At 36.9% G+C, this 24,938-nt stretch overlaps 1 protein-coding gene across 1 annotated transcript in view; it reads right to left on the bottom strand.

Moving 5' to 3' along the window:
* CFAP47 (cilia and flagella associated protein 47) overlaps nt 1-24,938 on the bottom strand; it is a 353,360-nt gene that overhangs the window by 5,488 nt on the left and 322,934 nt on the right. The window contains exons 61-63 of the mRNA XM_075714741.1: nt 16,218-16,389; nt 14,607-14,768; nt 3,772-3,940 (exon numbers count right to left, since the gene is read on the bottom strand). Coding sequence (XP_075570856.1) covers nt 3,772-3,940; nt 14,607-14,768; nt 16,218-16,389 — 503 coding nt within the window. The remainder of the gene's footprint in view (nt 1-3,771; nt 3,941-14,606; nt 14,769-16,217; nt 16,390-24,938) is intronic.

The raw sequence follows: 24,938 nt of genomic DNA, 5'->3' as shown, positions 1-24,938 counted from the left end.
TGTTATCTTCTTTTGGGATTAGGAGAACTATAGTCTCAATAAGCAAAGAAACCTTTCCTCATGCTTGTGAATCAAACATTTTGAGTATTGATTCTGCACTCAGAATCCAGTGATGCTAATGATAGGATGTTCTACATTCAGTGCCTCTAATGAACTTTCTGGATCTCTGCTTTTAATCATAAACCTCAGGTCAACACCAACCAGCAGCAAGGGACACAGGTGATGTCTTATTTAATGTGAAACTATTTCAATTGTCCTATTAACTTTGTTACATTTTCCCTTGCTCATTCTGTTTAAGAGATACAATTTAGAATAACATTAAAACTATGGTAATTAACAAATCTACCAGGAACAACGCAGAACGTATTTTCACCAAGCTACTGAATATGTAAGAGTATCATTTTCTGTTAAGATATGCAAGTTTGCAGAGACAAGCTTAGAGAACCCACACCCTGGTACTGTGACTTGCACACTGCATCATTTATTTCCAGAACAGCATGACAAATGGTTTTGATATGTTATCTTCCGTAGGTTAAGTTAGAGATTATTCGGTAACAAAGGTGCACAAGCCTGACTTCTGGAGGGCTTGATAATGCTACCTGAAGTCTGGTTTAGTCTGACATCTATTTTATCATTTCAGACATATTTTGTGTGCCTTCTGCTTTAGAATATCTCTGAAGTCTCACCCATGAATTACAAAGCAATTGCTTGGGTCTCTAGCTGAATTCAGCACAGTGCAAGCAAATTGACTGTAACCCAATTTGAATATGCCCTTTTCCAAGGATTTGCCAGCCTCCTGGCTGCTCTGCCTTGTGCCTGGCAGCGATTCCTGCCCCAGGAAGCCTTCGCAGAGCATCCCCCTGCCCCAGACGCATCGTGCCGTCCCTAAGGTCTGTCAGTGCTCTGTGCAGCTTTACCAGCACATCACAGCCTAGCTCTGAGATGTCAGTGCAGCTGAGGAAGTCCTTTTTTTCCTCACAGCACTTTATAGGTTATCTAAGAAGCATGCTCTCTTCACTAATTTATCATTAGTGGCAATACATTTTTTTTTTCAGTTAGAACTGTGCTGTTTATGAAAGCTATTATAAATGTGGAAATCTGATTATGGAATAACACCCATTCGAAAATGCTCTTCATGCACCATGTCACTATTCCTTACTTGTAGCTCGACTAGATTATGATGTTCTCTTTCACAGCTACAGAAACAAGCATGATTATTTTCTTTACTGGCTTTTTATTATATTTCATTCTTTGATCTACAGAATTTTTTAAAGTAATTTTCTGTGTCACTTTTACAAAATTAAGATTTCTAACAGCTATTCAAATAAGTGTCTAACTTCAATTGTTTTGATATGTAGTTGACTGAGAACAGAAGTTTTAATGATGGTTAAAGAACATTTAATTGCTTCAGCAAAGTAATTAAGGTTTTCTGCTATTAATAAAATCTACTGTGAATATTAGAGTCTTAAATAATCCACAAAATATCCCATGAAGTACCTGATTTGTGTGCAGAAAATATAAATGAGGCTACAGTATTTCAATCATATGTATACATTCAGTTAATAAAATGTACACACTACATTCCAGTAAAGAAAAAATTGTAATCTCTTAACGCTAATTAGCTCCTCAGGATTGGGTTCTCAGCAGGGCAACTAAACAAATTTTACAGCAAGAGTGCTGTAGCCCTTTACTACAGCAGCATCAGAAGAGAGGTGACACTGAAAAAAAAAGAAAAGAAACTTCCTCACTGTTTCTAAAAATAGCCCAAAGCCTCAGCCAGTGTATTGGCTAGAGAGGATGTGTACAAGAGAGGTTCTTCAGTGTTAGGTCCAATATTAATTGCGTTTCACCACTCCGTTACTGTTCCCCAAATAAGAGTGATTTAATCCTGTTTTTGTCATCTAACTAAATCTGTCACCCTCAGATCACTAATGAAAATTATTTCAACCAACAGGAAAGGCAGAAATGAGTATCTGGTATTCTCAACATGTCATCTAGTCTTATTTCAGGTCAATGTTGAGAGTGCAGCAGCAGAATTACACAGAGTCACAGATGCTCTGGCTTACATTAGAACTACAGGAATGAAAGCTTGCGTGGAGAGGAAAGGGGGAAGTCCAGTGTACACAACAGGACTACCCGTAAGAGCAAAGAGAACACAAGCCTCATGAAAATATTACTGAAACAACTGAGTACTTCAATTAGAGTACGAATGTTAGAAATATCTCTATTATACTGTGATGATGTAATATTGGTCCAAATTGCACCTACGAGCATTAGGAGTCCTTAATGTATTTTTGAACATACAGGAATAGATAGGACAAGATGTGATTTGATATGTATATGTAATATGTATGAGTGACTTCCTACACCCACATACAGTACCAAAGGTGGAGCTGTAAAGAACCATCTGCCTAGATCATAACCAGAGACTGAGGTGTGAGTAGATGTAGGTTAAAAATCCAATTACTCAAAGCCCATCTGTACTGATAAATTCCTAAAAGGAAATTTTGGATTACTGACTGAGTTCCTAGAAAGCTAATAATCTTTGACCATTGTGTTTACCCCATTCCAGACAAATTCATTATGTTAAAGCTCTTTGTTAGTGATGGAAGTTAAGCCAAAGACAAACATGCTTAGCACATTTACGTGTCATGCCTAAAAACAGGAGTTTGGTTCCAGAACTACATTAGAAGTTTCTGACCTCTGTAGATGTGTCATATGGCATTATGTAAATATAAAAGAACACAGAACAAATTCAGTCAGTTATTTTCTTTTTCAAATGGAAGAGCAATAAGCATCACTGCTGTTTATGTAAAAAGACTAAATTAATCAAATGTCTAATACAATAAAAGAAAACAAGCAGGAGAGATTAAAGGGTCTTCTTGTTTTTCCAGGATTTGAATTTCTTATTCATTGTTGTGCAAGTTGTCATTCAGAGAGATAAAACACTATAGTTGTTTGCTATGCATCTTTTTATCAACTTTGTTTTGACCATCTTATTTTTTATATCAATGTTGCTGTTTTACTTCTAAGATGGTAGCCTGAAAACATTGCCAGCATGCAGTGAATAGATCTAAAGTGCAAACCATGATTTGTAGAGAGTTTGGGGTGTTTACTGCTACTGTATGTTTTCCACAGTTTCCTTTTAAAGAATGAGTTAAAACTTAAAAATTAATTCCTGCAGTAATAAGAACATTTTTACTACTGAAAGAATAAATGTCTTCAAATGTTTCCTGACCTTCGGACTTACAGAAGCTACTTGGCTACAAAATCTTTTTGTTTATTTTGAAGCTTGTTTTAAAAAAGTTATTCCAGGCTTTGTGTTCTGACTCTTTGCCTTCTACAGTTTAGTATCTAGCTTCTGGTGCCTTTGATCCTAGGAGGTATAATACAAGTAAAATCAATAACCTAGGTGTCACATATTCAATTACTCATATATTCTCCACTGGTTCTTAACAGGATTATTTTGATTGTCTGTGAAAAGTCATTCTGTCATGTTGTCTATGGAGTTGGGGCAAATGTGTCAAGATAAGCATCTGTCTCTGGTGATGATGGCAAAGGGATAATATAGAAATTAAAATATAATATGTTTTTCCAGCTTGCCATGAGTTAATTTTCAAAATTTAGTTTTATTCTTGTCCATAGTGAAGAGTAGTAAAATAATCACAGTGCATACATTCGTGTGTTTCAATGCTGGGTTTTCGTATAGGATTTCTTTTTTTCCTTCCACTCCTGAAGGTATATTTGTGTATTGCATTCAGGAAGGCTTACCTGAATTACAAGTGTTGCTGTATACTTCTTGCCGTACATCCTTGGCTTGAATCCCACTGTTATATGGGTTCCCACAGTGCCTGCTGGAAGAAGTTCTCCAGCTTGTGGCAGCACAAGGAACTCAGGATCGCTGCCTGCCAGGAAGCGTGCAGTGAATGGTTCTGGGTTCCTACAGAGAAGCACAGGAGGATATTGTGCCTTTTGCAGTATCTTAATACAATTTATCTACAACCTAACACTTTGGCCACCACGTGGCATGACTCAGGAAACTTGGCAGCCCGTGGAATGAATATAGAATATTAATAGCATTCTTACAGAATAAATATTCTGTAGTAATTATTTAAATTTCTTTATAAATATTTATAATCCTTATACATAGGGACCTGCATACTGGTCTACCATTTCAAACATACTTACATGCTACTGTAGATATTATAATAACTACAGAATAATGACAGCATTTGCCACTAGAAAGAAAAGAATCATCTAACCTGTAAAGATATAATAATAATGATAGAAATAAATTCCATGTCAGAGTGAAAATCCACTTTTCCTATTAAAAGCCCCCCACTTTTCCAATCTCTAATCAAATAAAACTGACAAGCCACCCATTTTATTACATTTTATGACTAGAACTGAATTTGCAATCTCATGGAGTATTACTAGATTGGGAGGGAGTTCTGAAAGCCTTGAAATTAGCATATGCAAAATAATAGTTTTCTATCACTGTTTTCATATCCCATAAACTAAACACTTTAAGATATTGCAATAATAATAATTAGGTTCCTCTGTCAATATTATTATATATGTCTTATCTCAAAGAATTTCTGTCACAGGTACTGCAGACCTTGTCTGATTGCTAGTTTCATGGAAGTACTGTTGCGCCCAAAGAAAATGTCTTATTCCTGGTAAAGACAGTGGCTGAGGACTACAAAACAATCTTAGGCCAATCCCAAACTGAAGCCTGTCTATCACAGGTCCTCAGGGACTCCTTGCCATAAACTTTCTCAGCATGGAAAGAATATATATTTTTGTATTTTCCAGTCAGGCATCCTCCTTTTAGTTTTTATATGTGTTGCTGAGGACAACTTTGTCACTATCTGGACAGAAAAAGAACAAAAGAAATTGAAACTAGAAATACAACAGCATGGTCAAAAAATAATCCACAACACCATGCCACAGTACAGCAGGACAAGTATCATGCATACTTAGAGGGAACACGTTTTTAGTTGATAAAACTTGAAGAATGAAAAACTAACAGCATCTCAAAGAAAAGCTGTTCCAATCTGTTTATTCATGGATTGTCACACCAGAAATAACACTGCTTTTCAAAGAAAATACTCACAAAGAAGTGAAATTTAATATTTTATGACAATTCATATCTCTACGGAAATGTCCCACATTTCCTGGGCAAGTGCTATTCAGTGGGAGGTATGCTGGGTCTATGTCATCTTGTTTAAAAATAGCTCTCCTTTGGAATATGTTCTCACAAAAGGTTTTCTTAAATTCAAAATACCCTCATGAAAAAAAGGTCACCCTGTAAGTTTGTAGAAACTAATAACACTAGTGCAGAAAATGGAAACCAAAAAGCTTCTGCCTCCTCAAAAAAATTAACTGACATTTAGCATCAGACTTGGGTGCATTAGCAGAGCTAGCCTAGCTTTTCCTTTAGGTTACAGCAAGGTGGGCAAAACTACTGAATGTCTGAAACTACACTTCAAATCTTGTGACATCAAACTTATGCTGACAATCTCTTTTCGTGGTGCCTAAAGTTGTGCAGCTGAGTTTATACCCCTGGGCCATAGGCACTAATCCTGCTACAGCCTGAGTACCCCTCTATGTGCCATCTAAGCCTTGAGTTTTCACAATCGTATTTCCCACAAGGACTGCTCAGCTGTGAAAGCCTAGAGCACACCTACTACACACAAAAGGCAGGCACAGGATGAAAAAGAAGTGGTGCCTCTTAGACTGAGCAGCAGAGTAGAACACTCATTGAAAATGTCTGAGATAAATATTCAAACCCTCATTCTGGAAATAGAGACCTGAACACAGGTCTTCACTTCCAACATCACTGCTCTGTGGACCAGATTTAGGAACATTTTAAGACAGCACTTTACCTCCCATGTTCAGTGTGTTTTCTGGTAAGTAGTTAGGGATGACGACTCCTAAAAAGCACTTTGTGCCTTTGTAAGATATACAAGAGCGTGACATAGACTACAGATGCATTGATGAAATGTTGAGGAAGATGGGACAGGCTGCATGCATGGAAGACACAAGAAAATAAGGACTTTTTTCCTGCAGAAATAGCATTTTAGCAGGGTGTGATGCAACAGTAGTTTTTTTCAGAGACTGTAAATGATTCCTCAAAACAGTTAGTCAAAAAACACACAGGAGAAAAAGCTATAGTTTTAGTCCTGACAAGGGGACCAGACAGTTTAAAATGAAACTGTCACAAAACTGATCTATAATTTGAACACAAGATATTTGCCAAGTCAGAGAAAAAAATTTTACTGCATCAACAATGTGCAGATCAACCAGGGGATCAGGCCCAGCCAGCATGGGTTCATGAAAGGCAGGTCCTCCTTGACCAACCTGATCTCATTCTACGACCTGGTCACCCGCCTGGTGGATGAAGGAAAGGCTGTGGACGTCATCTACCTGGACTTCAGCAAAGCCTTTGACACAGTCTCCCATAATATTCTCCTTGGGAAGCTGGCAGCTCATGGCTTGGACGGGCGTACTCTTTGCTGGGTAAAAAACTGGCTGGGTGGCCAAGCCCAGAGAGTAGTGGTGAATGGAGTTAAGTCCAGCTGGCGGACGGTCACAAGCGGTGTTCCCCAGGGCTCTGTTTTGGGACCAGCCTTGTTTAATATCTTTATCAATGATCTGGATGAAGGGATTGAGTGTGCCCTCAGTAAGTTTGCAGATGACACTAAACTGGGTGAGAGTGTCGATCTGCTGGAGTGTAGGATGGCCCTGCAGAGGGACTTGGACAGGCTGGACCGATGGGCCGAGGCCAACTGTATGAGGTTTAACAAGGCCAAGTGCCAGGTCCTGCACTTGGGTCACAACAACCCCATGCAACGCTACAGGCTTGGGGAAGAGTGGCTGGAAAGCTGCCTGGCAGAAAAGGACCTAGGGGTGCTGCTCAACAGCCGCTGAACAGGAGCCAGCAGTGTGCCCATGTGGCCAAGAAGGCCAACAGCATCCTGGCTTGTCTCAGGAATAGTGTGGCCAGCAGGAGCAGGGAGGTGATTGTCCCCCTGTACTCGGCGCTGGTGAGGCCGCACCTGGAATACTGTGTCCAGTTTTGGGCCCCTCACTACAAGAAAGACATTGAGGTGCTGGAGCGTGTCCAGAGAAGGGCAATGAGGCTGGTGAAGGGTCTGGAGCACAGGCCTTATGAGGAGCAGCTGAGGGAACTGGGACTGTTTAGCTTAGAGAAGAGGAGGCTGAGGGGAGACCTTCTTGCTCTCTACAACTACCTGAAAGGAGGTTGTAGTGAGGTGGGTGTTGGTCTCTTCTCCCATGTAGTTAGTGACAGGACAAGAGGAAATGGGCTCAAGTTGTATCAGGGGAGGTTTAGATTGGATATTAGGAACAATTTCTTCACAGAAAGGGTGGTCAAGCATTGGAACAGGCTGCCCAGAGAGGTGGTGGAGTCACCATCCCTGGAAGTGTTCAAAAAAGGTGTAGACGTGGCACTTTGGGACATGGTTTAGTGGGCATGGTGGTGTTGGGTTGATGGTTGGACTGATGATCTTAGAGGTCCTTTCCAGTCTTAATGATTTTCTGGAGGTGGTCAAAAAACAGGTAGACATGGCACTTTGAGATATGGTTTAGTCTACTCTACCCTTAATTGTTTTAATTGGTTTAGTGTGGACTTGGTAATGTTAGGTTAATGGTTGGACTGGATGATCTTAAAGGTCTTTTCCAACCTAAACGATTCTATGATTCTATGTCAGATTTTTATTTTCATGAAGAAAAATGGAGAAAAAATAATAAAAAAGCTTTCAAGAAAATCTGCATGCTTCTTGACAGCATTGGCACAAGGTACTAGAGGACAAGGTACTAGAGGTAGGTATAATTCTTTTCTGTGATGAGTAAAATATATACACATACACACATAAATATTTACATGAACACATGTAGTCACACCTAAAACCTCCCTTCCCTTCGCTTCCCTTCCCTTCGCTTCCCTTCCCTCCCCTCCCCTCCCCTCCCCTCCCCTCCCCTCCCCTCCCCTCCCCTCCCCTCCCTTTCCCTCCCCTCCCCTTCCCTTCCTCCTCCCCTCCCCTCCCCTCCCCTCCCTGGAGGGAGCCTGGCAGTTTTGAACAAGAGTCAAGTCAGTTACTGTATGCAAAATTTTCCAAAAAGTGGGAGCTATGTCCAAATAAGGAAAATAGAAATTCTGACAAATTAGATGTATAGTCATAGTATGATAGGCCAGCAGGGATTCTGATGAAGATATGGCTAACAGTACAAGAACTAGCAATTAACAACTTACACACAATCAGAAACAGGAACATTTCACAGAGCCTGTAGTGCTGCTAAATCATGAATTTTTGTTTTAAAAATATATCTAAAGATAGCCTCTCAAGAAAAAACAAGCAGTGTTTTCACTGATGTTCACATCAGGGAGATGATCTGGCATCCTGGCTAGCTCACTAGCGTAAGTAAACTGCTTGTCATTCTCATCTTCTATAGTGCAGAAAAAGCTGGAGATAAAATTCCTGGGACAGCACCTGAATTTCAGACATTTTTGTCTTCACTGTCTGTACATTTAGTGTGTAATTAAAAATTAATAATTGTGTGGTTTAAAGTGATTAAAAATTAATTCCTCCTTTTTGATTACTGCTTCAGGTAATACAGCTCTGGAGTCAATGTTTGGCTTGTCATTTCTCAGCCATGAAGGACAGTGATGAGGCAGTCTATATTTTTTCAAGAAGGCTTTTGTTTAACTCAAGGCTGGGAGATACTAACATACTCGATAAAGTTAAATGTTGTGTAGAGTTTTGAAAACACATATGAACCAAGCACAACTGAATTAGTAAATATAAGGGCAGAGGCTATATAAACCAGAGAAAGCAAATGTGTCTTCACACCTGCATGTTCCAGAATTCCTGTCATAATGGTTTGATATTGCTATCAGACAATATGAACTCTGCCCTTACTCAAGTAATGAACAAGAGTAAATATTAATTTGAATTTACATAATAATTGGACAATGAAATCATGGCAACCAGGAAGAGTGGAAATTGAGCTAGTATTTAATAGACATATTTAGAATTACTCCTTTAATCTTGTTCTTAAATAGTCTGTGCTTGTCAGTGTTCTCATATTAGATCATTTTCAAATTAGTAAATTAAAAAGGAATAGCACCTTATGTCTTCAATTAAAGAAAATCTTAAAATTTATATTTCCATAGAGATCTCACTGCAAAACTTATAAAATAGCCAGCAAATCTGAAAATATAAGCTTTTGTTAAATTAATGTTCAAAATAGCTTTAATATTTACTTCTCTTTCTCAAACTAGTGAAGCAGTAAATTATTCCTGTAGAAATTTATTCCTTTACAAAGCTCAGCATTTTGCAAACCATACATAAAAAACAATGCATAGTGCTTTTGAGCAAATGTATTTTTTTTCAATAACAGCATAACAACAAAATGTCTTAATCTGTAAAGTATATAACTGCTTAAGCAAATAAGGGATATAGTTTGAAAATGTTGCTATGTCCTTCCAAAAATAGTTAATCATAACTAAACTTACTTATTGTAATTTGTAGTTAACATCTGTTGGATGACACAAGAAATTTCAGTTATTGCATAGTGAAATTCTTTAAACTTATTAACTGTATGCAGTTGTCAAATTCTATAAGATTAATAGTGATAATTAGTATGATTTAGATAACTTATTTTCAACAAAAAAAATTACAATGGAAAAAAAATTAGGAAATCCTAATTATTTATGAAAATTGGTTATGTTTCATACCAAAACCAGCTCTGGTTTAATTGACCACTCTAAATCCTGAACTCTGGACATCCAAAAAGATTTAACTCCAATTATCACGCTATAGCTTTGGAAAGACTGCTTCAGAATTAAAGGACTGTCAAAAAATATGAAGAAACACTGCATGACAAATGACTGTCAGGGAATGCTTTACCAAATATAACATCACTTTTGTTGTGTACATGTTGTAAAACCAAAGCAGGAGCTAGGGTTTTTATCTTCACAAAATGTTAAAATTTCTGTCTCATTACTGTTCTACCCAGGGGTACTTTATTTGCAGATTGGTAAACTGACTTTTCCTGCTAGAAGCGGTCTAGGTGACATGGCTAGATACAGCTCCTGGCTAAATCTGTGACATGTCAGGTATTGTATTATTAGGAAGGATAATCGTCACTTTTTGGAAGCTCTGCTGCACATGTACTGTTATTGATGTTTTCCACTAGTCTCCATTCAGACTCCAAAAAATGGAGCTCAGTCAAATTTTGTTCTTTGCAGCTGCCACTATGTGGGAGATGCTAAGATGAAGTATTCTAATTACATCTTTAGATTAACGGTAGAATTTTGCACAACTGGTAACAAAGAGATTGGCACAAGAATCCAGGCCTGTAACATGCACAACGACATGTGAGAGAGGGTGAGGAGAGGGTGCGTGTGCTGAGAACATAATGAATGCATTTTCTCACAGCATACATAATTCTGGCCTGTGGTAATTCTAATGAAATACAGCAGTAATTACAGTAAAATAGAAATATTTCTCGAAGTTGTAACTCTAAACATTTTTTTGGTTTTCCCTTCAGAATTAGGGAGGGTAGAGAAAAAAATGGGTTGCTCGCTATTCTTCAGACAGCATTAAAATTAATTTTGTGTGATCAAGGAATGTTTTTAATTGAACATTTATTCTATGTACTAGGAAATGTGCATAGAAGGAATAAGGAAAATATCCACAGTGGTGGTCAAAATATGAAATATAGGTTAAGATAAGTCTGCACATGCAGTCATTTTAAACCTAATTTCATCTTTCTTCTTATCTCCCCAGGTCACCTGGTTTTGTTGTCTCTTTATTCTAGCTCTGTTTCCATAATCAGTCAGAGCCTTGGGTTTTGCAGGTACCACTCCGTGAAGACCAGATTGATACCATGCTCTTTGCTTTTGTGATAGCAGGTGCTAAGTATGTTTTTCTGAAGCATAGTTTTGAGTTCATCTGAGAAGTTTCCTCAATGTAACAAACACCTATTCGTGATAAACACAGGACTGGAATGAGAGGTTGGGATGGAAGGATGGATAAAATTTTACTGTATATGGGAAGCAACACATGACTAAAACAATCACTAACAGGTACAGGGAAAGCTAGAATTATGTTGGTGAAAGGAGGCTCTGTGTATGAGAAATAAGCAGATAGGATGAACAGGAGAAAATTATCCACCCTCTTGACTAAACATTCAAAAGTAATGTAGTTTACAAAAAATTTTCAAGCGAACATAGTGTTCATATGTATCTATCCACCTGTTTCATGTTGGCTACTTGAAGTATTTGCACATTGGCTACTTAAGGTATTTGCACTGGAAAAAAAATAAGGTAACATTCTGCTGTAGCTGGATATCAATATTTTAATGTGAAGAAATAAATCCAGCCATCAAAATACCTCTGTACTGGAAAGTATAGTAGACAATAGACTCAAAAACCCAGTTCTGTATTAATAAAATTGTTCTGATCCCAAAACATAATTATTAGAAATACATTAAGAAGTTATTTTCAGTAAAAGAAATATAGAAAGGACTAGTTTTGCTAAGCAAAACATCACTTCTGGAATTTTGAGTCTCTGTTTCAACTACAGACATCAGCATAAAATAATAGACCAATAATTTGAGCTGGATATCAAACAACTTTCTATAATTTTTATTTCCAGTGATAAGATTTTATCTATTCTTTTTTGGTTAATACTGCTGTCATTCTGTAAACCATTGGCATTCAATAATCCATTTGGTATTAAAACAAACACTAATGTTAACACAAACATTAGAGGCTTGTACCAAAGCCAATTACCTCAGTGGAAATGTTGTCAATTATTTCAGTTGCTGTTGAATTAAACCTACATTTATGACAAAAGCTGAAGAAGGTCATCTATGAATGTTAAAAAACGGCAGATTTTTCTTACTTAACAAGTGAAATCTGCTTATTTGAATTGAACCAATCTTAATGCCATTACAAGAAACCATTCAACAATATGTCCCTTTTGAATTTGTAAAGCTGAAAGTAAAATATTGGACTACTCATATATCACAACTGTCCTAGGTGCAGACAGGTTTTAAAAATATATTTGAGTTTTCTTCATACAACAAAACTGCTTGGCTGAATTCTCAGTGTCTTTCATTATTTATTGAAGCAGATATTGGGCTGTTTCTCATTGGGGGCATGTGTGTGTGTCAATTTTAAATGTATTAAAAGAGTGAGTTACATATTTGCACTGACTCTCAGAGCTTTCATTATTGCAGATCAATTGTGAGCATTGTGGCAACATTTGTAACTGTTCATCATTCCTGAAGCAAGTAGATCAAACATAGTTATGCGTAAATTGGAAAATCATTAATTCAGTCTGAAATATTTCGTACACATTGAGGATTTTGCTGGAGAGGGGAGGGGTGGAATAAAAGGGAGAAGCCCACATTTGTGTTGTAGTAGCTGTACAGAAAAAGAAAACTAAAACCATTGACCTTATAGCTTTGTAGTGGTCAACAAAGGAGCTCTATGGATCACTGAAGATCCTTGTCCAACTTGGTGTATATATAAAAGAATCATAATCTGTCCTTAATAAGAAACTGAGCCTTTTTTGGAGGCTATGGTTCTCAAATATTTTTTATAGCATCACTATGCACCCTGCTAGCCCCAAAAGATGTACAGGTCTTCTCAGTGATGCTGTGCAACTACTCTGTCCTGCAAGTAGCAGAGGGAGAAAAAGACAGCTGCAGAGTCCCTTTCTAGGATGTTACTGAGAAATACATTTCTGCTTCTCCCCCAGTTACTCTCAAAGTAGCAGTGCCATGAGGTACTATCCACCATAAGGAAGACAGAAAGTATTGATGTGCAGGGTGAAAAAAACCCCACCTCTTTTTAAGTACCAGAACTGATTCTCTATGAGATTGTGCTGCTGTTTACTTAAGAAAAACTCCAAAGGGCCGATCATTTTTTTTCAGGGAAAGTCTATAGGATGACACTCCATATCCCAATTGAAACTTGTAATCCATATTTTAATATTTCATGGTTTTATTTTTAATCTAAGTCATTTGAGTTATTCAAGCATTAAACTACATCTGTTATATACAGTCTTCTTGCATCATTGCTTTTAAACTGCAGATCCTTTATGCTAAATATTGGTTGGCTGACTGTTCTATTTCTATAACAAAACCTCCACCAAAAGCTCCTAAGCAAATCAAAGATAAGATAAAGCAATGTAAAACTTACAGAGCAATTGTTGGCACTATTTACAACATGGATCTTATTCAGTACATGCAAGCATTACATTTTTTATTTGAAATGTATGGGGGGGAGCCCTTGTTATGTAAAATAAAGTTGGCATTTGTTTAAGGGAAAAAGGGAATCTGTCTTCCATCATGGCTCCTTCTTTATATAACTATAATGATTCAGGTTTCATAATACCTTTCTGGAGAACATTAGGTCTCTTCACTACTATCAAACACCTACCAGGAGATTACAGTATTGCCAGAGCAATTGCTTCACTTTTGTTCCTGAAACAGCCCATTCTATTGAAACTGTTAAATTGAACACTGTGATAGGAGCCTTTCAGAGTCCTCAGTAATTATCATCACTGACAGCCATCTAAAAGCTGGAACAACTGTCCTTCTTAGATGCACAGCTTTTGGAAATAAGCTCTTAAAAAAAAATCAGTTGGAACCAAGGACACTTCCTGCTGGGGATGCTACGAAAGCATGTATCTACAATGCAAGTTAACAATCAATCAGCATATCTGGCATACTTTCTAGATATACAGTAAAAAAAAAAGTCAATTTTAAAGAAAAAAGGAAATTTAAAAACTTCCATAAGCTAATTAGATTGTAAGCATCATGATTCTTTCAGGTTCACTGTTCACTATTTTAAAATTTATCTATCAGTACCACACAATTTATTCCTTCACTTTCTGCTGTAGACAAATGACACTATGGGTTTGCTATAACATTATGAAACTGAGAAAATAGTGAAAAGTATGTAAAGAATATATTAACAGAGATATCTGCAGGAGAGCAACAAAGTATTGAAGAATGACACAATTATTTTATCTAGTGAAAGGGCAGAGTAGAGATGAATTCACAACATGCTTATATAATAAAACAGGAACACTTAAAAAAATGGCACATTTAAAAATTTTTAAAGCACAATACAAAGGATTGTTTTTAACTTGGTGTAAGTACAAAGTACTTTGAAAAACAATCTATTAGTAAAAACATTAAGGCTTTAATAGTGAGCCTTTAATATCACAACACACCTTCCTTAACATTATATTACACATTTTTAATACACAAAAGCACTTTAGGGTGAAACTTTAAAGTCATAACATAAACATTTGGATCTATTCCACAAATTTTCTCTTGAGGGGCTTCAGCCTAAATGTAGAATGCTTCTGTTTTCTACAGTACAGCTTCAAAATCACATTTGTTACCTATACAATGCAGCACTTGAAATTAATGATGTATTACTGAATAGCTGCAGCCCAGTTATGTTTCTGTTGCCCAAATCTATCCTATCTGATGTGTTTGAGTGTGAGTTCTAGCCTCAGAAAACTGCATAAATACTTTATCATAAGTATTTTTACCTTGTCTGGCTTGTAAGCTTAAAGCCAACTATAGATTCCTTATTCAGGCCAACTGCTTCAATGTTGATGACATCATCTACTTCTGGTTCTGTAGCAATGAACAGCATTGGAAACTTCCAAACACCTCCTGTAGTGCACTGTACTGCGAGAGTTGCTTCATTCCTTAAAATTTCAGATAAAAACAGGCAATACATAGAACAACATTATAAAAGATAAACTGAGCAAATTAACGTCCCAAATAAGCCTTAAGTGTGCAGAACTATACTACAGTAAAATGAAAATACAGATGGCTTTAAATTGGAATACATCCTTAATTTTATGTGGCATAGTACATACCAGTTGCACTTAGACTGCAATGTAGACTAAATAGCAGTTGATATTTATAGCAAAGTACAAGAAAGGACATAATATGAAAGTAAAATGACGGGCACAGCCATGAGACTTGGTTCTTCTCCTGCTTACTCTCTGTTGAGGTAAATTTCTTTAACTCAATTTGTTTTACTCATTATTCTTTATTTTCTGTGGTGTTAGAGGAGATTTTGGTCCAGAACATGTGAGCAGTTCATGTTATAACCAAACGGATCTGGCGATGGTCTATGTACTTTAGAAAAATTTGGGACCTTGATGTCTTCAGACCATCTAACAAGAGAGTAGGGGCTGCAGATTCTGAATATAAAGAAACTAATTAATTGCAGTCATTGAGTCCTCTACATGAAGCCTGATAGATCTCAAGCACAAAAACATAAAAAGCCAAACCACAACAAAAAAATAATAAAATAAAAAAGGACAGACTAGAAATAAAAAGGGTTCCTAAATTGACTTCCCCTCTCACACAATGACACTGCATGGTGTGGCTCTTTCCTGAAGGTTTGCTCTTTGTTTATTTCAGTTCCCTGCTGCATCCTAAAAATATCCCCTTTGCATTCAACTCATGATATTCGGCAGTGACTGCTCCCTATTCTTCCTGGTAATGTTGAGCTTCTGAATTTACCATGTGCCTGCATCTTACTGAAGCTTCTTTCCTCCCCATACACATATGACTGCTTCAAAAGGAAGGCACAACTTCCCTCTCTCTCCAAAAGAATATCCCTTTCAGAGTTAAAAAGTTAGCATGGACTAATGTAAATGAAAGAAAATCCCTCATTTTTCACATTGCAGCTATAAAAGAGGATAACATTTTCCTGTGGACTGTCGTTACTGGGGCACTAGAGACTAATTTCAAATTCAACCATCCCATCCAGCCAAAGAATATGCATACATGCTCATCTAGAAAAAGTTTTTTAAGACTGACAAACCATCTTATCTGTATGTTTTCTGTGAATTTTGAGGAAAAATAATTTTCACTGGTAGTCTTTTAACACTCCAATGTTTAGAAGCGCATACAGACCAAGGCAGTAACTCAACAGAACCATCTAGCAGGCATTAAAATCCAAATATCTTTAATACCAAAGATACCATACCAAGAAGTAGCAAGCCAGTAAATCTAAAATAATAGATCTCAGAGGTGAAAACAAAATGAGGAAAACAATGCAGGGAGGTGCTTACGTAGCTAGGAGTGACCAGACAGGATTTTATTGCATGTTCTGTTGGTAATAAGGAACAGGAGCTTACCTCATTGGTTTGTTAGGTGCAAACACTATATTAAAGACCAGTGTTACAATTCCAGATTCTGTATCCCGTTCTCTTTGAATCAGATGTATACCAACCAAAGCTCCAAGCTGAGATTTAATTTCATTTGATTGATATTGTAACTCATACAGAAACTCCACTGTTGTAGAGAAACCTAAATGATAGAAGAGAAAGATCAGTCTGTGTGCACTCTCAGCCATCCTCACACAGTTGGCTGGCTAGTAGTTAAATTCTTTCATTTGTTACTAAAAATGACAAATAAGTAAAACTAATGATTATCCAAAACTTGAGTGATTTGCTCCTGACTGCATAGCAAAATCTTCCAATGTCATAGTACAGGCTATATAGTTTCCAGCACAATGGAAGCTGGATGATTTACTTAGGAGAAGTGAACAATAATAGCAATATTGTTCTGGCTACCACTTCTGCATTATGGTGAGATATTTCTAGTTCATCAGTCAAATGAAAATTGCAAGAATGTAATACTATTTTTGAGTAACACCATTGGAACAATCTCAAAAAAAAAAAAAAAGTCAGTAAGGACATCAGTGCCATTGACGGCTACAAGCCTGAGAAACAGCCTACAGAAAAATAGTGAAGATGTCACTAGCAGCCTCTTCTCTTATTCCCCGTAGCAGCCGCTATGAAAAGGCCAAGTAGTAATGACATAAGAATAAACAGCTGAGTTTCTTGAATCAAATGTCTCCTCCAGCTGTAATAAAGAAAACTGTGATATTCAGTACACAATAGTAATTTGTGCACAGAAGGGAATATTTCTGTGAGGAAAAGAATCTCAGGCTGCTAATCTGTTTAAAAATTTTACACATTTTATGGATGAAAAGTCTTTTAACACAACCACTAAATCCTACAGGAGGTTTCATTTTACTATAGCCACATGCCTCAGGGCACATTTTGATTTTGCACAGCTTAGTACAATGTGTTGTGCAGAATTCCTATGTATGCGTTCCTGTATATGCTGCCTATAGGGTGCCAGTCAGCTGCAGAGTTAATTCCTAAGGCCTTCTGACTTAGAACTCTAAAATACAGACTATATATTTATTTTTTTATAAAGTCCAAGAAGCAGTGCACTGTGAGATATTTGAATAAAACCTTACTTTGTTTTTGCCAACCTGTAACACTACCCAGTGTCAGTGAGTATGGAGATGCCTTCCTATGCTTAGTCCTCCTTTCCCTTTTTCTGGAATGCACAGATTCCTTCTTTCAACTTCAATGAGTTACACAGATGTAAGCAAAATATTATTACCAACATACAGGATTATCGATCATAGTAGATACACACTGAGTACCAAATACACAGGATTTCCATGTATTAATCTATCTATTATAAATGTACTTTCTTACAATAAATGTACTTTGTTATAATGAAATTAAACATGAATATTTTTCCTACAGTTTATAAAATTCCTGGGTTCATCCTACATTGTTCCATGCTTTGTTGTTTCTCTATTTGAAAAACATAATGTTTATGACATGCATTCAGATTCCAAGACAGCCCAAGGCTTGTAGTAGTCACCCTAGACAAATACCAAAACATGACGATTCAGACATAAAAATTAACTTCTTATGGGAGAGAAAAGGTGACATCATTTGGAGCATTCCACAGTAAGAAAATTGCAACTGTCGAGCAGATGTTTCTTTCAGCAGTTATATCACACAATGCTAGTCAGAAAAAGCTTATGTTATAGTTCAGATGCTAGGAAGAAATGCTGTGAATTGCATGCTGCTTTTAGTATCCAAAGACATTTGGGTTTGGTTTGACATATGTATATAGTACTTTTTAGTCAGAAGCAATTAAATAATTATATTTTTCTGCTCCAGGCTGTTTTGTAACCTGTTCTATGCTCATACTAAGTACTTAGTTAAAATATTTTAATATTTACAAGACCTAAGAAAAAATGATGCATTTATAAGTGCCAATATTTGAAAGCTTTATTATGCTGGTCCCTTAGCTGTTTTGATCTACACTGCCAATCTAGTTTAGGACCGCTCAAAAAAGTAAAATGTAATTAGATTTTCACCACAGCTGCCCTGAAGACTACTATATATTATCATACTATGGGAAGGCCCTGTGAATATGTAAATATTTGATCCTAGACAATTCCATAATACACATGCTGCCTAAACAAACTGGCAGACGACAGAGGCAAAAAAATGTGAATCATTACTAGAAATTTGTCCAAATTGTCAAATATTCAGAGTTCTTTTGGCTTTTAGAATTTCTAGTTTCAATTAAAATGGTAAAATAAATAAAACATTGGAGAAATAATTAATATTTTCTTTAAAGTAATACAATATAGCTTACGATTCAAATATGCCTTGACCCTTTAGCCCAGCTCTTTGTATGTTTTTATTTACTAGTTTTCTTTTTAAAAATCACCATTTTAATACAGGTAAAATTTTTATTTTATCTAGTGCAAACTGTAAAATACACATGCATATATAAAGTATACCCCAATTAATCCACCTCTGTTCTGTAAATAGAGAGCAGCAGGGAGAGTTTTAGCCACATCTGACTTTATCATAGAGATATTTATCAATCCAAACACTGGGAAGATATAAGCATGCTATTTATATACAGCTTGTTACATTTAGGGAATAGAAATACCAATTATAAAAAATATTACTCATTACTCATAAAAAAAATTACTTCATATTTCCTGAAAAGTGTTATGCATTATTTAAGTACGAAAAGGAGTAAGAATATATTTTTGAGGTAATTATTCCAAGACAATTTTTTTTAAAGCATTAAACGTTTCTTGTTTTGAAAGGCAATTAATCTTAGTCTTTAATTGTTTTCCTTTGTGTAAATAAAGACATCCAAAAGGTAGTATGCATTTAGGCAACATTTGTGTATGCAGAATTACTGAACGAGCTATGTTTAAAAAACAGTAAGGGATTTAAGCTATATAGTTCTATGACTTGGCTGTCATTTATTTTCAAGTGCTAGCAAGGATACTTCTTAAAAAGCACTAGAAGTAAAGTGTTGAGGATTTGTTTGCTGCTTTGTTTTTTTTTTTAGATAGCCTCTAAGAACATGAAAGGAAATAGACCACTTCTTTTTTATTTATTTATTTTCTGGCTCGTACGAATGATAGTGTGGAAACTCCAAGAATTTTAGACTCTGAGCATATAAATCGGGCAAATGTGAATTTTTGTGACTATTAGGATTTACTGCAAAACTAATTAATAGATGTCATACATTAAAAAAATAAAAGATGAGTCTAACAGGTTAACAAAATAAGAAACTCAGGAATTTAAATGACTTTTTAGTGGAAAAGAACCTGTAGTCAAGTTTTAGAAGAGTTTGTTACAAACACATTGATAGGCCTCATCTCCATCGAAGGTACTGTGAAAGGCCTGCTGCATATATGTGAGCTGGAATAGAGTTTCACACTATCGTTACAAGAAGCCTTTGTACCTCCCTCCTATTTTTGAAAAGCAAGTAAGTGTTTGACTTCATTGAAGACCAGCTCATTATACAATGAGTTTTCTGATGATAAAAATCTAATGGACTCCAGCCTGTGAGGCTGCAGTCTCTTGTGGATGATGCCTAAAGGAGATCTAGCTACCTGAGCTCTCTGCAAATAGTGCTTAACCTGCAGTGGACTTGGTGACATAAAAATGGCAAGGGAGAGGAACTTTCTAAGGGACCCTCCTTACTTTCACGCTGTGTCCCATTTCCAATGAGACAGGTGGAAATTAAAACTGTGATGGAAAGATGTTCAGACTGCAAAAATACTGGTCCTCATTACAGAGGCTTTTTTTTTTTTGGATAGATGCAATAAAACAGAGATGCAAGTGAATTCACTCAATTGGCCTTCCTCATCTCCCATTCAGCAGGCTGCAATCTTACTTGCAGTTATTTAATAAAGGAGGTCAGCACAATCACAGAATACAAACACAGAATGAAATCCCAGCCATTCATAAACTTGCAGCTTCATGTTTTTCAAAACCTAGATAAATTATTTTATTTGGTGTTGAATGTAAACATAGTGCACTCTCTCACTGATTTTTCCCACTGGTTCTGCTAATTCTTCAAGGCTAAGTATCCACTGTGGCCCTGACACCTAACAAAGATTTCTTCCCCTCTTGATCTAATAGTCTCCAAACTCGTAAAATAGAAACTACAGGACCAGACCTCAACTACTCACTTCTACCAGAGAGCTGGCATCTAATGTTGACCTTCTGAACCTTGTGAAATATATTTCCTCATAATCCCATTCTGCTCTCATCTGACACTTGCTCTTTTCCTGCTTTTTCCACTGTCTTCCAGGAGCCTTCACACACACTGCTGGAACTCAGTAGGTAGTGGGGAATGAACATTAAGTATGCCTTACCCACAAAGCAGCTGCAGACAGAATACATTACTGTACAGTAGATTAAATCATTTTAATACACTTTTCAAGTAAATAGTCAAGTGAATAGCAAAAGTGAATTATAAGAGTAATAAATGAAAAAAAATAAAAGGAAGCCTGGTGGTCAAGAACATCCTAACATTTAAGTAGATAATATCATCTGGGGAGTAAGAAATGAATCTCATCTGAGAAGTAAATATCTATTTCTCACTTTAAAATGTCATAACTCCAGGATAATAGCAGCAGAATAAACAAATCGCACAAGAAACCAAAAAGACCTGGTTGTAGTTGAATATGCCTTTCACTAAATTTCTTCATACAGGTACAAAACTGCTGTATGTAGAGTATTATAAATATCAGCAAAGATATCTTCATATACTTTATTAAATGCCAGACATCAAATTATCTTAAATACAAGGAAATAAATTGATAATAAATTGGTCTCCTTATGCTGATAATATACTCATTGATCCTCAATGCAATTCAAGGAAATCCTCAGTGTAGTTCTGTGTATAAATCTTTATATCTCTTCCCTGCAAATTTATTTCTCTTTCCACATCCAGTTAAAGCTTTTCATCCATATCTTCAAGGGTCTGCAAAATTCCACTCTTAGCCTCATCTTTTTTTACCCTGCATCCCACTGCCTATTCGCCTAGCAACCAACTTCAACATTTATTTTCTACATTTTGTCTTAAATTTGATTTTTCTGTTTGCTAATTTTTTCTCTTTCAAAACACTCTTTAAAACAGATTTCTACTGCTAAAGCAGATTTCTACTGTAAAGAAAGCAGTAGAAAGCACATCACATTCCCCCATTTTGTTTGGAGAATATCTTTCTTCAAAACACTGCATCATTTAGTGAAGAAAATGGAAGTTTGTGAATCCATGTATATGAAATAGATGGTGTGCATCTAGCATCTGCTGTTCCGCATACATTTCTGCATTCTTCCTTGCAGCTAGTTTTCTCTCTCTCTCTGAATCCTTTTTGGACTAATTTCTTTTTTGTTATGTCTATCCATACTCCGCTCTTAACACTCTTTCTTTATTTTGATATTACTTGGCATAGTAGATTGAAACAGAAACCTCAGAAAAAGCAAAAGGACTGTCATCAGCCCAAAGGATCTCTCACATTATCCTGCTTTGATCTGGCATTCTATTTAGATTTGTACACTAATCTATAAATCAATGCTTTAAAGGGACTGATTAAAATGTATTTTTTCAAAAACATTGTACTCCTTCTTCAACATTCTCCTTTTTTTATTTAGCACTCTCTTTCTCCAGCAATTCTAACAAATAAAGATCACATCTGTACCTGGGCACAGGCAGCATCAAACAAGCTTCATCATGAACGTACGTTAAGATGTAGTCTTAATTCACACAAGCATTATTTTTTTTTTTTCCATGGTATCCTGACTCATTTGCCTCACTTTGAATGTTGCCCCCTGAAATCAGTAAGAACTCAAGATGTCTTTTAACCTAACCATTCAATTTGTATTGGCCCACAGAAATGCTAAATTAAAAACAATATTATTTATCATTTCACAGGTTTTTCCACTGTGCTCACCACGATGTTATCTATGCACTTCAATGCTTAAAGTAGTTTTGTTAATGACTAAAAGAAATTATGCTTGTCATTTGGAAGACCAGCTTCCAATGTAAGGAAATTTCTTCAGATTCCTTTGGAGGGGCAGTGTGTTTACAGATAGGCCACCAGATAACCTGCAGATCATGAAGCAATAGCAAGGTGGTTGTTTCCAGTCTTTTCATATATCAGCATTATGACTATTCTTTCCTCCCTCCCAGCTGCCCTCTCACCCTCAGAAGTATCCTAGTATTTAGCTTTCTTTTTTATTGTTTGGTGGTTTATTGGAAATACATAACTCACAGGGCATGTTTTTTTGGTTTGGGTTTTTTTGACAATGCACCAATGGTGAATGGAGTTAAGTCCAGTTGGCAGCTGGTCACGAGTGGTGCTCCCCAGGGCTCTGTTTTGGGGCCAGCCTTGTTTAACATCTTTATCAATGATCTGGATGAGGGGATTGAGTGTGCCCTCAGTAAGTTTGCAGATGACACTAAACTGGGTGGGCGTGTTGATCTGCTGGAGGGTAGGATGGCCCTGCAGAGGGACCTGGGCAGGCTGGACCGATGGGCCGAGGCCAACTGTATGAGGTTCAACAAGGCCAAGTGCTGGGTCCTGCACTTGGGTCACAACGACCCCATGCAATGCTACAGGCTTGGGGAAGAGTGGCTGGAAAGCTGCCTGGCCGAAAAGGACCTGAGGGTGTTGGTTGACAACTGGCTGAACAGGAGCCAGCAGTGTGCCCAGGTGGCCAAGAAGACCAACAGTATCCTGGCTTGTATCAGGAATGGTGTGGCCAGCAGGAGCAGGGAGGTGATTGTCCCCCTGTACTCGGCGCTGGTGAGGCCGCACCTGGAATACTGTGTCCAGTTTTGGGCCCCTCACTACAAGAAAGACATTGAGGTGCTGGAGCGTGTCCAGAGAAGGGCAACGAGGCTGGTGAAGGGTCTGGAGCACAGGTCTTATGAGGAGCGGCTGAGGGAACTGGGGTTGTTTAGTGTGGAGAAGAGGAGGCTGAGGGGAGACCTTATCGCTCTCTACAACTACCTGAAAGGAGGTTGTAGTGAGGTGGGTGTTGGTCTCTTCTCCCATGTAGTTAGCGATAGGACGAGAGGAAATGGCCTCAAGCTGTGCCAGGGGAGGTTTAGATTGGAAATTAGGAAAAATTTTTTCAAGAAAAGGGTAGTCAAGCATTGGAAGAGGCTGCCCAGAGAGGTGGTGGAGTCACCATCTCTGGAAGTGTTCAAAAAACGGGTAGACGTGGCGCTTCGGGACATGGTTTAGTCTAGTCTACCCTTGATTGGTTTAGTGTGGACTTGGTAGTGTAGGTTAATGGTTGGACTGGATGATCTTAAAGGTCTTTTCCAACCTAAACAATTGTATGATTCTATGATTCATGGAACTTTATCACTTGCCAGTTAAAATATCATTTTACTGCTGTATGAATGTGACCTTCCAAATGAAAAGAACAGATTTAGCCTATCAGTAGCTATTTCAGTTCCTTCACAGTTTATTAGGGTTATGCGCAAAATACAGATATAATTTGTCCTACTGAATAGGAGTAATTATGCATTCAGAAATTCAAGCTCCTTCGTAGTTACTTACAAAATTCTTCATGTTCAGAAATACAATCTTAAAATATTGTGGATCTAAGCATCACTTTGTAAATCAGGTTTGTGTCTATACAAAGTATGGTGGTTTTCCTGAACTAGTGGTGATACTATAAATAAGTTCAAAATACCAGTTCCAAGAGACAATAAGTGTTTTCAGATTACTTTTAACTTCTGTCTTGTAACTTGGGTGTAAAATTAGAATAATTTTACTTTTATAAAAATAGATTTTTCTGATCAGCCTTGATCAGTCTGAAACAATTTTGAGTAAGAAGGATCACCTTGGTTGATTGCTGCTAAATACCTGAATTTATTTTGGTTTAGAGTGGACTTGGTAGTGTAGGTTAATGGTTGGACTGGATGTTCTTAAAGGTCTTTTCCAACCTAAACAATTCTATGATTCTATGATTCTATAAACTGCGCTGAGATGCAGTTCTTACTCAGCAAGGCCAGTTTCAGTTTTTCAACAAATCATAAAACACTGCTGTTTAAAATATTCCTATATCGAGTACCTTTTACTTGCCCTTTGAAATTCTGTAGAGCTGACACAAACCAATCCAAGATTTCTTAATCTGAAAACTCTGAAATTCACAATGCTTGAAATAACATAGCACATATGTAGCAAAGAGCTTCTTGTTGATTTTAAAGCCACTTTCACATCTATTGAGTCTGCTAGCTACAGTATGCAGTACTTCCAGAAGCTGAAAGGGCCTTAAAATCTGATCTGTTGAGCAAGTTTGTTTTAGAAGATTAATAATAGCGTGTTTTAAAATGTTTTAACTTAATTAGCAGGTATTTCAGATAGACACATTACTTAATAACAATGGAATATCTTATTTTAATATAAGCAGTCCAGACTGATCAGAATCTGCTTGCCTGTTGAACACAATGAAAGCTTCACCTTTTTTGTGTATGATGTCGGTAAGAGAGATGTGGCATGGGAATGTGTGTATTGTAAGGTTTTGTGTGTTGTTTTTTGAGGACATGTGAGAAGGACATATGCTAGCTGTTGTGATTTGCAATATATCCATTGACTCATGATCATCATATGAAATGGGGACCTAGGGACCAGGAATTGTTTCTGTTCTGTTTTTTTTTTTTTAAATAGCTGCATTTGTTAGAAGTTTGGATGACAAAGA

This window comes from Pelecanus crispus, chromosome 1 (assembly GCF_030463565.1).
Source record: "Pelecanus crispus isolate bPelCri1 chromosome 1, bPelCri1.pri, whole genome shotgun sequence".
Taxonomy (NCBI): domain Eukaryota; kingdom Metazoa; phylum Chordata; class Aves; order Pelecaniformes; family Pelecanidae; genus Pelecanus; species Pelecanus crispus.
Note: the sequence above shows the minus strand (reverse complement) of the source record. Positions and strands in the feature narration are given on the sequence as shown.